Below are 17008 nucleotides of genomic sequence, written 5' to 3'. Positions count from 1 at the left end.
AGTTGTACAAGGTGCAGCAAAAGTCATGAGCCCATTTTCTTTTTTCATATCTTTGGAACCATAACAGATATTGTCTTCTTTGGTTCAGATGATGGTGTAGATGCTTGAGTTTCAAGACATGGAAAAGTGGAGCTCTGCTATTGCAGGGTTCCACTTTAAACATGGACTCTCCATCACTGATGCACAAAACCCCCCATCAGAACATGCCATCAGAACATACGTGCCCAAATTCGATGAAGATGCCACTGTGGCAGATGCTCAGTTGTCTGACTGGTATTCTGTACTCTGCCAGGACTGAGAGAAACATTGAACATGTGCATGAAGGTGTACTGAACAGCTCACCAATATCAACAAGATGACAATCTTTGGAACTTCAACTGTCTGAAAGATTTTTAAGATGCATTCTGAAATGTGATTTGAATTGTTTTCATTATAAAATTCAGGAGTTGCAGCGGATGGTGGACATTTCAATGACATTACTTTTCAAAAACCTATAAGCAACATCTCCTTGAGTTGGCAATTCAGAAAATATGTACCAATTTGTCAAATGACCAGTGGCTATTTATTTATAAATAAAATGGGTTTATGACTTCTGCTGCATCTTGTATATACCCACTGAGGTTACCCCTTTATGTATTTGATGAAGTGGGCTCTGTAAGCCATGAAAGCCTATGCCACAATAAATGGGTTAGTCTTTAATACAAGTCTTTGCTGCAGTAGACTAAAACAGCTATCCCTCTAGAATTCATGCCAGCATCAATATTCTATTCCAAGATATACAAATTATTATCTTGTTGACTGTTCTGCCTAGGATCTCCACAGATGCATCTTTACAATTCAGAAGAACTGCTTTGTAGCAGATTAAAGCCTTTGTTTCAGAGTAAGCTCAGGTGAGGGAAAGAAATGCTGAATCATTCCTGCTGAGTTGCCTAGCTAGGCTTCTCCTAAAACTATTCTATATTATCAGTAGGTTCAAAATGCTGCCACCAAGCACCCTAAAACTTGCAGAGAAACAGACCAGTAGACTGAGTGCTGTAATCCAAGGTCCCTCTGTAACTGGGTATTGGGCAAAAAACAAAACAAAACCCTTCGATGTGTAAGCTTACACAGGATGAGAAAACTGATAGCTGCTGAATGTCTGAGGATGTGTTTGCCACCAGAGAAAATCTCCCTTCATTCTCCCCATTTCCTGAGTTAAAAACCGACTCGGAAAGGCTTGTAAAAAGAAAAGACTTTAAAAACCAGTTTTATTCAATTACTGCAGACTGCTTCTGTCTGAGGCTTTCTGGCTTTCTTAGATACAGTTAAGAATACTTAGATTACAAAAATAGGTTGTTTTGGGCACGTTTAAATGTTTATAGAGTCTTTTGCAATGCCCTAGGTAGGATGGGTGTAGCCTAGTGTTTCTTATTTCAATTATGTTGCAGGTAAACTATGACAAAACAGTATCAGGAATATGCAAAACATGCACACCAAAGAAATATGTTTCTAACACAAAGTCTGACTAAACAAACTTTGCCCTAATTTAATCTTCCCAAAACCAAAGCCCAGGCTTCCTTTTCCTTGAACTCACCAAATTCCAGATGAGAATTCAAGCTTCCTGCCCTTCTGTCTTTCAAGGAGCTGCAGAGTCATTTTCCTCCAGCCAAACTCCATGGCCGCATGTGCTGCTGTGTAGGGATGTGCGGAACCAGTCCGGTTCGGAGGTTCGTGATCGAACCGAACCCGCCCCCCCGCAGTTCCGTCGGACCGGAACTGGACCGCCGGGTCCAGTCTAGCAGGTCCGCGAACTTAAAAAAAAAAATTTTTTAATGTAAAAGGAAGTACTTTTACTGTAGCCCCTTCAGGGGGCTTGCTGTAGCCGCGGGGGTGGAGTCCCGTGTGGGTTCCCTCTCCCCCCGCCGGCCTTCCTCATCACCGCTGCGGCCAGGTAAATGTAGCCTTTTTGGCCCTTTCGGGCCTCCATAAAAGCAAGCAGCCACATTTGTGCCACGCATGCACAAATGCCCTCTGCGAGGCCACGGTTTCGTTCGAGGCTGGTCTGGCCTCGAACCGAACCGGGCCAGACGGTTCCGTGCACACCCCTACTGCTGCGCACCTTCAGCCTAGCTTCTTTTTAAACAAAGAAACTTCCTTCTTCCCAGCAACAGCTCTCTAGATCCCACCCACCTGGTGTGCTGCTTGGCTGAGCCCTGGAGTTCGCTAGGCTGTCAGTCAAGACAGGGTTCATTTCTGGTTAACTCTTTATGGGGAGGGGAGTCTGATCACTACATGCTTATTAATCAGTTTATTGTTTCAAAAAGCTTCTAAAAATACTGGTGACACCCAGACTAGTATAATGCTACTCTACTGTAATGAGGGAAGCTGAGTGTACTTAGGTTTGCAGGAATGCACAAAATTGTTGTGCTCTGCAATGTTGTGCCACTGCTAATGGAAGACCTTATCTGGGACGCATACAAGGTTGTGAAATCAACTGTGCAACACATCAACATCTTCTACTGGAGCAAAGACCTTCCTTTCTTTGTGCAACATCAAAGACCTGGAAAAGACCTTCCTTTCTTGGGGCGATGTCACTACACTACATTCTTATGCTACTTCAACCGCCAGGAGTCTAAGGAAGTCAGGCAGTCAATAAATTTCCTAAATAAATAAATAATAGCATGATACAAGTATCCTAGTCTGGTTGCAGGCCACTAATACACATTTGAATATGTTTTTTAGTTTCCATCCTAAGTCAAAGACCAGAGTTCTGCAAGTGCACACAAAGTTATAGAAGGACTACTGCAGCATTCATCTCTATGTATTTAATCTGAAGGAAGTTCAGTGAGACTCACCCTCAAATAAAGATGAATATATTGAATCTCCTAACTGGCATGCTCCTCATTTTAGAAGAACACCCCCACACACCCAAAACACTCCTGACATCAAGGTCCATCTCAGTTCCTTAACAATGTTTAATTTGGAGTATCCATTAGCAAGTCTTAGAAAGCAACAAGCTATTACTGACAGTTTTAACAAATGCTATTTCATCATCACATTCCGTACATAATCCCTGTTGGGCTAGAATCAACCCACAGGAACAGCCTAAGAAGCACTGCTCTTATTTTAAACTCTGTCCTTCAACAGTCTTTCTATAACTTTAATTGTTGCAGAACAAAAATCAAGCAATTCCAATATGTCAGAATCTTTGTCTGAGAAACTTATTAGTGTCATTAACATGCCCTTAGCTGCTGGGGCAGGCTGGGGGCAAGGCAGGAGCTTATCTGCCTCCCCGCACCCATGTCCCCGATGATCCTCGTCGCCCCCAGCCCCACTGCATACCCACACGACTGGTGCACGAGTCCTGCCAGAACAGTGAGGAGGATGGGAAACTCAGCAATGAGAGTCTTCACATTCTTTCCTTTTTTTCCAAATTAAGGCAAGTTTCTAGTCCTTAATGCTGTATTGTCCGTTTTGAAACCGAATGGGCAATGCCTATTAATGGCGCAGCAGGGAAATGACTTGACTTGCAAGCCAGAGGTTGCTGGTTCGAATCCCTGCTGGTGTGTTTCCCAGATTATGTGCAACATCTATATTGGGCATCAGCAATATAGGAAGATGCTGAAAGGCATCATCTCATACTGTGTGGGAGGAGGCAATGGTAAACCCCTCCTGTATTCTACCAAAGACAACCACAGGGCTCTGTGGTCTCCAGGAGTTGACACCGACTCGATGGCACACTTTACCTTTATTAAAATCTTGGAAGGAAGAAAATGCTAAGCAGGATTTCTAATGACCAGGAAACCAGGGCTTCATTATTCTGCACAGAAGCAGAACTGTACGTACAAGATACACAAAAATAGACCAACATGTTACATTGGTAGAAATTATGTAAACTATCACATATTCCAGCTACTCAGAAAGATTTATTTCCTTGAGGCACACTTTTTTTTTAAGCGCAAGGTATGCACACACAACCTTGATTTGTTTTAACTATGTATCTATTTTACTGTTTATCTATAAAAAGAATAAGATTCAAGATACAGAATAAGCAAGATCGAAGAAAGTTACCGCAGAAAATGCTTCATTATGGCGGTTGTGTTCTTCAGTTTCAGCAACTGTCCTCAGCTGATCACAAGCAAATTGTTCTCCAAAAGTTATTTATCCTGTGAAAACAAGATGAATACATTTAATGGTGGGGAAGTAGACACTACCCAAATTTAATTGGGTGATCTTTTAAAAAAAGTTTCTTTAAATTAAAACACACGTAAACACGCACACACACACATTGCATTTTAGCACTCCAGAGTGAAAACATTTGTAAAGCAGCAGAAATGGCCTGAAAGTGCCCCTCATTATATTCAATCCAAACACAACTTTTTTCTTTGGAGGCAAGCTCTAAGAAAACTCTGACCTGTGGCTTTTCTGAAGGTTTCTTCAGTTTGAATGGAGAACAGTTGGCTATGGGTAGTGCCAACTGGCCAGCGCTTGGGATGTCACCTTCTATACAGAAATCCCTCAAGTGATGTCACATCAATTTTTAAGATGTTTTCTTTTTCTTTTTAAAGTGAAAGAAGAACATACAAATGTGCTGCATTATGAAAAGACAGTCCTCTGCAAGCATGATGAGAGGGGCAAAACTAACTGCTGAACCAATGTTAAACTTACTTGTATGTGTACATGCAAGGCAAGTTGCAAAAAAAGAGTTAATAATATGGGTACAGGACCTACCGAGGCCATTGTTACGAGGTTACATTTCTTCCCCTAACCTGATGTTTTCCAGGCAAATTCAATGTTTTGTTTGAAAATATCTAAGTATATAAGTAACAGGGAAAAGGATGCCATTTTCAAATCGTTCCCTCCTAAAATAGGAAGAGGACAAAAGCTCTGTGTTCTTCATCTCCCCATAGCTCAGGGATTCTCAAATTTGGGTCCCTAGATATTGCTGGATTACAACGCCCATAATCCGCAGCCACAATGGCAGGATATGTTAGGGGCTGTAGTACAATCTGGGAACTCAAGTTTGGGAATCCCTTCCATAGCTAGTTTTCATTTTTTAGTGTGTATTTGTGTAAATACATAAAGTTCTTAAAAGTACTTGGAGATACTTGAACAGAAGCCATTATACAGAACTAGCGGGCGAGGCCCGTCATTGACCTGGCAAGGTCATTTTGTGTAGATTATACTTGTAGGAAAGTTCAAGAAATTAAATATATGTAATAGATTTGTATAGATTAATCTGCTTGCAAAAGGGAAGTAAAAGAACAGTATTTGTAGGATTCCAACTTCAAACATTATTCATTTCATTTAATAATGTGATTGGTAAACTCAATCACAGTAAATTTGAATCTGAGAAAGATCTGCTTCTCTTGGGCATGATGTCGTTTTGGAATTATTGATCTGACTATCGAGTGTTAAAAATCTGTTGAGAACAGTAGCAGTGAGAGAATTTCTTCACACACACAAAATACAAAAAAGTTTCTTAAATCTTTTCCTGAGCATATTCTGATGTAAAACGTAATGCATTCTGCTAATTGCAGCGGCAGAACTGTATATACCAAATTTAGTATCTGTCAGTCATCAGGAAATATGACTTTATTTCGCACAAACATACAAACTCTTCAAAATATATAGTAGATAAGACTATTACTGCACAATTAATATTATGCTTTGTTCAGAAATAAAGGAACTCTATAGGGATGTGCACAGATGGCTTGGGCAGCCACCAGCGGGGCAGGAAGCAGTTCCCTTAAAAAGCTGGCAAGGAGCTCCTTACCTGCTCGTCCGCCATCCTGTCACTTTTCTGGTGGCGGCGTCTGCTCTCCAAAAGGCTGTGTGTAGCTGGAGAGAACAGCGCAGCACGTGGAGGCTGCAGGGAACAGTGCTGAAGCAGCAAGCGGCCTTTTGGAAAGCAGACGCCGCTACCAGAAAAGTGACAGGATGGAGACAAGCAGGTAAGGAGCTCCTTACCTGCTTTTTAAGGGAACTGCTCCACACCCTGCCAAATCAGCTCGACCCAAGCCGGTTCGGCGCTTCCAAGAAGAGGTACTGAACTGGCTCGTGCACACCTCTAGAACTCTCTATATCTGGGCCCCTATTATGGTGTTCCTAGGAGCAGGGCCTGTAGCATGACATGAACTGGTTCACACTTTTCTCATTCCTTCTTTTTAATGGAGCAGCATCTCCTATGGGATTTTCTGATTATATAATTTGTTGTGAATTTCTGGTTTGATCTTACAAGAACGACCCATTAGCAAAAATTGGAGTCTATTTGTGTAGACTTAATTAATTATCTAATTAAGGCAATCAGAATAGAGCTTCAAAACCAGCACACTGCAACACAGATAAGAGGTTTCTTTTAAAAAAATAATGTCCATGGGCATTTTATTGAGGTATTTTGACCCCACCTTTCACAAAACCCCTGATGTAGCTTACAACAAAACAAGAATAAAAGAAAACATAAAAGCTTTAACAGCAAGAGAACCAAACAGAATATAAAACTCACAATAAGGTGGCAGCTAAAAGACAAAGCAACCCAGATAAAGACAACAGATCAGGCAACTAAAAGGGGCCAGACAGTATAAAGAGCCATTAAACATGGGGACTCAATAGCAGAGCATCTACTTTGCATGCAGAAGGTCTCAAGTTCAACCCTTGCATCTCCAGATAGAGCTGGGAGAGACTCCTGCCTGAAACGAGGTGAGGAGAGCTGGTCTTGTGGTCACAAGCTTGACTTGTCCCCTTAGCTAAGCAGGGTCCATCCTGGTTGCATATGAATGGGAGTGTGAGCAGTGTAAGCTATTCCCCTTAGGGGATGGAGCCGCTCTGCGAAGAGCAGAAGGTTCCAAGTTCCCACCTTGACATCTCCAAGAAAAGGCTGAGAGAGATTCCTGCCTGCAACCTTGGAGAAGCCACCACCAGTCTGTTTAGACTCAGGGGTGTCAAACTCAATCACATAAGGGGCCAAAATCTAAAACACAGGCTAAGTCACGGGCCGAATTTTTTATTAAGATACTTAGTCTTAGTAGTAGAAGTATAGATCCTTCCTCACCCTGAGACATCATATCACACGCCATCCTCGTGCATTAATCATGTTCTGAAAATAACAACAAGCTCCATACCTGTGTAGTTGCTACTGGCAGCAGGTGCAGGATCGGGACTCTGGCATGGTCGTGCCTAGTGCTGGTTCTCGGCAGGGAAGGGGTGTGCAGAAGTAAGGATATGAAGAAGCAACTTAGCTTACTGTTTGGGACTGGGTCCTTCTGCCTGTGGCACGGTCAGGCACTTGTGTGAAGCGCCTTGCTCCAACCTAGCTTTTACACTGGGACCGGGTCCTTCTGCCTGCAGCGCAGTCAGGCACTTGTGTGGAGCGCCCTGCTCCTACCTAGCTTTCTGGGACTGGGTCCTTCTGCCTGCAAATGTCAGACCATAGATCCATCTTGCTCAGTATTGTCTACACAGACTGGCAATAGCTCTCCAAGGTTTCAGGCAGGAGTCTCTCCAAGCCCTACCTGGGTGTTTTCCACACAGGGCTTTTAAAGCCCTTTAGCTCGCATCTCCTCCAGAATGGAAGGTGTGTGTTCACACATCAAGTAGATTTACCCCAAAGTCCCTGCAAGTTATCAGGGAGCACTTCACATATGATTCAGGTTTTTCACTGTGAATTAGAGTGTAGTCCAATTTATATCTGGGGTTAAAAAAAATCCACTTTTTCTGTCAGTTTTTTGGGACAACTTCGAATTTTTTGTAAAACCTTGCAGTAAACTTGTGGTATAGCCTGCTGTGTGAAGAACCTCCTGGAGATGCCAGGGAGTTGAACCTGGGACATTCTACATCTAAGTAGATGCTCTACACTTGAGCAACAGCCCCCGCTAAGGGAATATCTTACAGCGCTCACATGTAGTCACCCATCCAAATGTAAATCAAAGAAGACACTGCTTAGCCAAGGAGACAACTCATGCCCACTATCACAAGACCATATCTCCTCCCCAATCAGGACTTGGACACACTGAACCTGCTACATGACCACTTACTTCATGGGCTGAAACTCGCACTCACTTAGCATTTGGACATGATTGCAGAAGGCAGTCACACACCCTACTCCCGTCTCTTTCTCCACATTTTAAGGGCCGAGTGGTCCTGGGATAACATACAGCCCAAACATATCTTGCACAATTCCAACGTGGCAGCTAGCTTAAAATTCAATCCTTTTATCCTACCTAGTGATCTTTCCTGCTTTCTTCTTCTTTTTAAAAAAAGAACTATAATGTCACCTGCTAAAAGAAAAAAGGACACACTCAAAAGCAACTTTCTTGTCAGATATTATGAAAGCGTTCGGTGCAAAATATGTAAGCCCCCACTGCTGAAAGCCTCTTTCATTAAGATTGCTTTTGACTGGCTGAATCCTGCTGCTGTCCCCTGAATTCAGCAGTAATTACTACTGACTGCAGTGACACCTGCTCCAAGAGGAGAGAGAAAGGCTAACAGCGAACCAATTCATTAATGAACTTGGCAGGCACGCTTCTAACACTCTCTGAAGACACTTTTGATGTCCCTTACCTAAAAGCAAGATCAGGGGGAAAGGGAGGAGAAAAGCAAAGAAAACTGGAGGGAGCGCAATGTGCCTTCTTCAATCTGACAGCTGCCTTAAGCTGAAAACAAGAGTGTATGTCGGAACATGTGGCACTCAGTTTTACTTTTTTTCATAGGCTGGGTGTGGCTCCAAGACTCCACTGATTAAGTTAACCACCAGCTACTTCACATAGATGAGAGCCAGTGTGGTACAGTATCTAGAGCAGGGCTGCACAACCTTCTCCCTCTAGTTGTTTTTGGACTACAACTCCCATTATCCCTAGCTGCCAAGGCCAATAGTCAGGGATGATGGAAGCTGTAGACCAACATCTGCAGGAGGGCCAAAGCTGTGTAACCCTGGGTAAGATTGTTGGACTAGGATCAGAGAGTCCAGAGTTCAAAATATAAGAACAGCCATGCTGAATCAGGTCCAAGGCCTATCTAGTCCAGCATCCTGCTTCACACAGTAGCCCACCAGATGCCTCTGCGAAGATGCCACAAGCAAGAGGGAATGCCCTCTCTCCTGCTGTTGCTCCCTTGCAACTGGTATTCAGATGCATCATGCCTCTGAGGTTGAAGTTGGTCTATAGCCACCAGTCTAGTAGCCATTGATATAACTGTCCTCTATGAATTTGTCCAAGCCCCTTTTAAAGCCATCCAAGCTAGTGGCCATCAGCAAAACCCTTGGCAGAGTATTCCAGAGAGTAAATATGCACTGTGTGAAAAAGTACTTCCTTTTGTTGGTCCTACATTTCCTGGCAATCAGTTTCATGGGAGGGCCCCTGGTTCTAGTGTTGTGAGAGAGGGAGAAATATTTTTCTCTGTCCACCCTCTCTGCTCCATGCATAATTTTATACACCTCTATCACCTCTCCATGGTTGCTTCTTTTCCAAACTAAAAAGCCCCAGATGCCTTGACTCATAAGGAAGGTGCTCTAGGCCCCTGATCATCTTGGTTGCCCTCTCTGGCACCTTTTCCAGTTCTACCATGTCCTTCTTAAGATACAGTGACCAGAACTGTATGCAATACTCCAAACGTGGCTTCACCATAGATTTGTATAAGGGCATTATAATATTAGCATTTTTATTTCCAACCTCCTTCCTAATGATCCCTAGCATGGAATTGGTCTTTTTCACAGGTGTTGCGCATGGAGATGACACTTTCAACGAGCTGTCCACCACAACCCCAACATGGTCAGACAGCTCAGATCCCATCAATGTATATGTGAAGTTGGAATTTTTTGCTGCAGTATGCATCACTTTACACTTGCTTACACTGAACTGCATTTGCCATTTTGTCACCAACTCACCCAGTCTGGAGAGATCCTTTTGGAGCTCCTCGCAACCTGTTTTGGATTTCACTACCCAAAAATTGTTTAGTGTGATCTGCAGATTTGTCCACTTCGCTGCTTACCTCCAACTTCTAGATCATTTATGAATAAGTTAAAGAGCACTGGTCCCAGTACAGATCCCCAGTGGACCCCACTTCTAACTTTCCTCCATTGTGAAAACTGTCCATTTATTCCTACCCTCTGTTCCTGTCTTTCAACCAAGTACCAATCCGCACAAGAATCTGTCTCCTTATCCCATAACTGCTAAATTTACTCAAGAGCAACATTCAGCCATGAAACTCACTGGGTGACTCTGGGCCAGTCAGTTATCTCTCAGTTTAACCTAACTCACAGGATAATCATTCTTTCTTCTCCCTCTCTCTCTCTCTCTCACACACACACCCTACCCTGGGCTTCTCAGAGGAAGAGCAGGCTATAAATGTATATATAAATAAATATAAATACATACCTACATAAATACCTGGAATTAAAGTCACACCTATCTGCCAGGGTAAGAGTTGAAAGAGAACCATAGGAAGCTGACCTATCTGCCAGGGTAAGAGTTGAAAGAGGACCATAGGAAGCTGCCTTGTACTGAGTGAGACCACTGGTCCATCTAGCTCAGTACTATCTACAATGACTGGCAGTGGCTCTTCAAGGCGACAGGCAGGAGTCTCTCCCAGCTCTACCTCGAGATGAACACAATTCAAGTTCTGCGCTAAATAGCAAGAAAAAGCCCGGTGGAGCTGCACAGAACTTCTGTTGTTTTGGGGGACTGATGCTTCATATTAGGGCTAGGCCAGCACCACTGATGGCCATACTTGGGACAAATCTACACGAGGCGTTCTGAAATCCAGCATCCCTACAGTGAGATGCTGGCGCATAGCAGGTAGGAAGTACTGCTTTCTGCCCAGCGAAAGGGAGGTCAATCCAGAGGCCTCATGTTGCAAGCCAATCAGAAGGGCTGATCTATTGCATCTCAATTTCTTTGTAGACCCATAGGGTAGGTCTAGGTGGTCCATGGAAAATCAAATATATAATTAAAAGGTAGCTCCCCAAAATATCACTTATAATAAAATATGGTACATTCTTTTGTTTTTGTTGAAGAAATAAATGGGGTAGGGTCCATGGGAAGATCTAGAGGGGTCCATAGGTACAAAAGGTTTTAGTACAGGAATCCCTGCCTTAGGGCCTGAGTACATACAGTTCCTGGTAAGCTCCCCATTCAACCCCTTACATTCCTTGACAACGATACAAGACTAGCAATGTCTGCTTGCCTACTTGCAGACCACCTGTTTAACCTGCAAGTTTGAAAGCAGATAAGGACCTGCTTTCCCCACACAAGGAAAGAGTTCCTGTAAAGCACTTTTAAAATAGGGACTTCCTGTTGTTTGGGAGAAGCAGGGAATGCAGGACAAGCACAATTTACCAGAGACGTTCTGCACAAGCCTCACTGAGATGAATGGAAACTGCACAAGTTTTTTAGTTTCTGCCTTTTTCAACTCCTAGTGAGAGGGTGGAGGAATCCTTGCTCTTTAGACGGAGGAGGAAGAAAGAGCATGTCAGGCTTCCCTGCTGGTTGCCACAAATAGCATCCAACTAAGCATAAATGCTGTGCTCTGAACATTCCATTTACTTTCCCCAGCCACAGGGGGGGAAAACAGTTCAGCTACTACAATGGTGCCCTCCCTAAAGCTCAGGGAACTCATATCCATTCTTCAAATATTTTCCTTTGAAATGTTAGCAGGAACAAGTGAACGTTTCTCATCCACAATAAAACCATTGGGAAGTACCTCTTTTCTCTCTTCCTTTTCAGGACAAAGTTGTAACAACACTGCATTTTATTGAGAGAGAGAGAGAGAGACTCACGTTTCCAAAGTCCGAAGGTGATTGAGGTATTTGAATGGAAGGCTATCTAGTACTGCATTCCTTTGGGTTTCTACCTCACTTCCCATGGAATTGACACTTGCATTCAATTAATGGACGGTGGGCCATCGATTAAAAAAAAAAAGTCAGGCAGTACAAATTTATCCCAGTGCTTTTGGTAACATATGCCATGCTGGGGACCTTTGTGGGAGTCTATGGAAGTATCCAACAAAATTTTGGGATTGGGAGAGTGGTTTTCTGGCAAGAGTGCTTCAAGCAGTGCTCATTTTCCGGGAGGCATCACTATGCAATTTTCTTTCTCAAAATACATTGGGAAAGCATTACTCCCTGGTGCATTCTGGGAAAGAAAATGGTGGATGGAAGCCATTGGTAGCAGTGCTTGAAAAGCTGCCACCATTGTCATCCATGCCCAAGAACAATGGTGTTTTTCAGTTTTTTAAGAAGTGATGAATGTCCTCCATTTTCACTAAAGATTATTTTTTTTCAGTGAAAACAGGAGGTGTTTCAGCTCAGCACTAATAAAAACTGTTTTTCTGGATCGTACAGAGCAAAGGTTAATCTAGCCTAGCATTTGCTTTTCAACAGAGGCCTACCAGAAAGCTCCGGGAAGCACAAAAGCAGAGAAAGCCCACTGCATGGTTAGATGTTGACCAGGAAGATTTTAGGATTAATTTCCCACTCAGTAATAAAACTCAGCACATGACCTTGGATCAGTCACTTTCTCTGAGCTTAACCTACCTCAATGGACTGTTGTGAGGATAAGAGAAGGGAACTATGAAGCTCTTCAGGAGACCCCTGAGCTCCTTGGAGAAACGTAAAATGTAATAAATCAACACATCTCCACCACTGAGCTAACTACACAAAGAGGTACTTAAAGTGATGGCTATCTTAATTTTAGCAGAGAGAAAGCATCTGTCCTTATCCATCAGCACAGCATCCCTTCAGTGGTTGGTGCTATTCAAGGGTAGCAGATTTTGAGTTTATCTGTATTTTTTAAACAGAGTTCTAAGTGAAACTAATGGAGCCTACTTTCTACTTCTTCTAACATGGTGATGCTTCCCTAGAACTCCTTCCAATGTCTGACTGTCAGCACAAGGGTTACCAAGAGGTGCTGCCTATACAATGAGAGGCTGCCATCTTGAAACAAGATGGTGGATTGGCAAATATATATCCCTTCCAGAGTCCCCTAGGCCCCACTCCCAAGTGCTGTTAGTTTGATGTGTATCAAAGTGCAAAAACAAAAGGTATTAGAGGGGGCCACACGGATACACACAGATATGGTGATCTCATAAGCCTTTGGGAAGTAGACTAAAAATGCGGAAATGTCACCAGTACAGGGAGATAGTGAAAATGCTTCTCCAGTAGGTGGAGCTTGCCTTGCTGTATCACAATGCAGCATCAGTTCCCAGCCAAGATTCAAAGGAAAATACAAGCAAGGAAGGAGCACTTACATATAATTCCTCCATGTATCCAATGAGTTTTAGTTGCTATCCTGAGCTGCCAGTAGAATGACTCTACTAAAACACAAGAATGAAGCTTAGAGAACTCTCTGGAACAATGAATACCAAATTGTGACTTGTGTCCCCCTGTGAGGCTTTGCTGTGGGTACCTTACAGTTCCTTGTAGGCATCTATTTGTTCGGACCACGCTTTTGTCTGTTGAATTTGCTGAAGTAAAACATCAGTTGCTTGTACGATCACACAACAAACACAGTGCCATCCCTCCCATAAGTTTTGGTAAGTCTGTTGCAGTAGTATTAGGCATGTTTCCACATTGAAGCAAAAAAATAAAATAAAATAAAATAAAATTCAGCACCTCAAAGGTGACCAAAACCGCTCAAAACTTACTCAAATAAAATAAGAAATCATCACCCCAAGACTTTATTTATTTATTTGGCTGGGGGCAGTGGTGTAGTGCGGCTGGCAGGGATGTAGTCCTGGTACTTTTTTCCCTCCAGGGTCTCAGCAGGGATGCAAAGCCCTTTGCTTTGTAAATGGAAATAACATACTGCTCTTGCTATTCCAACAGTTTGTTACACAACTGAATATTGGACTACAAATGACCACTACAAATGTTAGTGGTCTTCCTGTCTTCTGTTACAAGGAGTATCCTTTGTGGTTGACAATCCAAACTGCTCTTCTGGATGAATAATCACATGAGGTTCAAGCTCTGTAGGATTAGGAAACTATCTTTGACTTCATGTAACCGAAGTCTCAAATTCACTGCATCTATGTACGTGGGGTGTGTGGCCACTGCAGTGAGCATGGCTATGGGGCGTGTCTGTTGGGGCTGTCAAGATAGCGCCTGCACTTCTGAAGTGTGGCAGCTGTGAAAAAGGCCAATTCCATGCTAGGGATCATTAGGAAGGGGATTGAAAATAAAACGGCTAACATTATAATGCTCTTATACAAAACTATGGTGCAACCACACTTGGAGTACTGCGTACAATTCTGGTCACCACATCTTAAAAAGGACATAGTTGAAGTGGAGAAGGTACAGAAGAGGGCAACCAAGATGATCAGGGGCCTAGAGCACCTTTCTTATGAGGCAAGACTACAACACCTGGGGCTTTTTAGTTTAGAAAAAAGATGACTGCGGGGAGACATGATAGAGGTCTATAAAATCATGCATGGTGTGGAGAAAGTGGATAGAGAGAAATTCTTCTCCCTCTCCCATAACCAGGGGTCATCCCATGAAATTGATTGCCGGAAAATTTAGGACCAATAAACAGAAGTATTTTTTCACACAACACATAATCAACTTGTGGAATTCTCTGCCACAAGATATGGTGACAGCCAACAACCTGGATGGCTTTAAGAGGGGTTTGGATAACTTCATGGAGGAGAGGTCTATCAACAACGGCTACTAGTTGGTGGGCTATAGGCCACCTCCAGCCTCCAAGGCAGGATGCCTCTGAGTATCAGTTGCAGGGCAGGAGGGAGGGCATGCCCTCAACTCCTCCCTATGGCTTCAAGTGGCATCTGGTGGGCCACTGTGTGAAACAGGATGCTGGACTAGATGGGCCTTGGGCCTGATCCAGCAGGGCTGTTCTTATCATCACTACTTGCAATTGTCTCTGGTCTCGGAGCTTGGGAATCACTGCTTTGGAAGAATTTCTCAGGGAGTGAGGATGCCCTCCCCAGGCACATACAGGCATGTGCACAGACACACACTATCTCTCAAATGCCGTGGCACAAAGAAGCAACATATCTGAACATCTACAAGGAGTAGCCAGATAACATGAAGTACTTTGAGTATCTGAAGCATGCTATACAAATGCTAAATATTAACTGGAGAAACCTTCAGTTCCCTCCTTTTCAGATTCTATGAACAGCCCCATCGCCTGATAAAAGTGTTCTTTGCAACTAAAATACTGCAGTTTGAAAACTTGTTAGTCCTAATATGGTGTTTTACAGATCTGGGGATTTTTGTTATAACAGCTCAGTATTTCCACATCCCTCTGTTCTATTCTGGTTTGTTCCGTGGTCTCTAAGGAATCCAAAACAGTGGGAAACAACTGATTTGCATTAGTAATCGGGAATAACTACCATGTAGTGTTCCACACTCACAATTACTACTACAGAAAAACTTGACATTAAAAAAACAAACAGTTTTGTTGAATCATGTCAAGGCCTGCCTTAATACAGCGCACACCATATTTACCCGAATACAAGATGACTGAATTTAAGATGAGTCAATTTAAAAAACAGAGATTAAATACAGGTTATATCTATATTTACCCAAGAGGAACAGGACTCTGAATCTAAGATGACCCCCTGATTTCTAACATCAAAGAACTTGGGGCGGGGGAGAACTAGTCTTGGATTCAGGTAAATACAGTATGTGCTATATAAAAGGGTTCTAAACTAAAACTCCCTAAATGCTGCAGCCTTTCCTTGTAAAGGTGCTCCAGCCCCTGATCATTTGGGTTTCACCTTTTCCAGCTCTATCCTTTTTTGATACAGTATTGCACATTATATATCCTCACAGGAACATAGGAAGCTGCCTGATACTAAGCTGGACCATCGGTCCACCTAGCTCCAGGTAGTAGCCCAGCCCTACCTGTAGATGCCAGGGAGTGAACCTGAAATCTTCTGCATGCCAGCAGATGCTCTTCCACTGAGTTATGGTCCCATCCCCTAAGAATATTTTACAGTGCTCACATGTAGTCACCTATCCAAATGCAAACCAAGGGAAACTACCACAAGATTTGCCTCATTTGGCTTTGGGACAGATTCAAAGGAAAAGTCTTTTTGCTTGTGTGAGAGCCCTGTCTAATGTGTATAACAAGGCCAGTACTGCTGGGCAGCTGCCAGGGGCCCACAAAGACCCACAGACAACCCCCAAGATCATGTCTATGCAGCTGCCAGGGGCCCACAAAGACCCACAGACAACCCCCAAGATCATGTCTATGCCATAGCATTTGTGCAGTGCTAGCAGAATGACATACTGGGCCAAGGGTTCACAACCTTTGGTCCCCGAATGTTCTTGGACTACAACTCCCATCAACCTCAGCCACAATGGCCAAAGGCTATTGTGACTAGGGATGATGGGAGTTGTGGTCCAACACCATCTGGAGACCAAAGGCTGAGAACCCTTACGTTTTGGTCAGGAAAGCTGCTTCTCTGTTGCCTTCTCTCTCCAATCCTGTTTGCCAGGGCAAGCTTGGGAGAAGTTCACCCAGAGGAGAAGGCACCTGCAAGGGCATTTTCAGACAGCTGGCTTTAACTTGAGTTTACTATGAGGCTTTACTGTGAATCGAAGTTGCCCCCCCCAACCGACACAAAAAGTGGTGCCCCCCCCCAGATATAAATTGGGTTACACTCTAATGTGCAATGAAAAACCTGAATCGTGTGTGAAGTGCTCCCCGATAGCTCACGGGTGGGGGTGGAATCTGGCTGATCCGGGAATACACACCCTCCATTCCAGAGAAGATGTGAACTGAAAGCCCTGTGTGAAAAAGCTCTAGGGCAGTATATAAAAGGCCCCCTGAAACCTGGAGCTGGCCCTGGTGCTGAAAAACAAATGTTAAGCTCTGTCATCGTGATTTGTGTTACCATGTGCAGCAATGTCAGTACTTTGGACTTTAATAGTCCAGCAACATATGGAGCACCAGTCTGGGGCAATGAATACAAGCGCATCATGGTGTGGGTGTAGAGAAGTGGGTTTTCCAGAAATTTTTGAATTAAAATGCTGGCTGGGTGGGCAATCCGGAAGCTTTCCTCATGCAAATTTCTCCGT

General features: G+C 43.4%; 1 protein-coding gene across 7 annotated transcripts in view; it reads right to left on the bottom strand.

Moving 5' to 3' along the window:
• The window catches only part of ELMOD1 (ELMO domain containing 1), a 74572-nt gene that overhangs the window by 44981 nt on the left and 12583 nt on the right, over positions 1 to 17008 (bottom strand). For 6 of the 7 annotated variants that reach the window (XM_053308666.1, XM_053308663.1, XM_053308669.1 and 3 more), the window contains one exon: positions 4051 to 4145. Coding sequence is in view for 4 of the 7 variants with exons in the window: in XM_053308663.1 (XP_053164638.1) it covers positions 4051 to 4067 (17 nt within the window). In the remaining 3 variants the exon portion in view is untranslated. Of the gene's footprint in view, positions 1 to 4050; positions 4146 to 4393; positions 4538 to 17008 lie in introns of those variants that run through there. The other variant, XM_053308665.1, reaches the window with a different exon arrangement.

Source organism: Hemicordylus capensis, chromosome 3, assembly GCF_027244095.1.
Source record: "Hemicordylus capensis ecotype Gifberg chromosome 3, rHemCap1.1.pri, whole genome shotgun sequence".
NCBI lineage: Eukaryota > Metazoa > Chordata > Lepidosauria > Squamata > Cordylidae > Hemicordylus > Hemicordylus capensis.
Note: the sequence above shows the minus strand (reverse complement) of the source record. Positions and strands in the feature narration are given on the sequence as shown.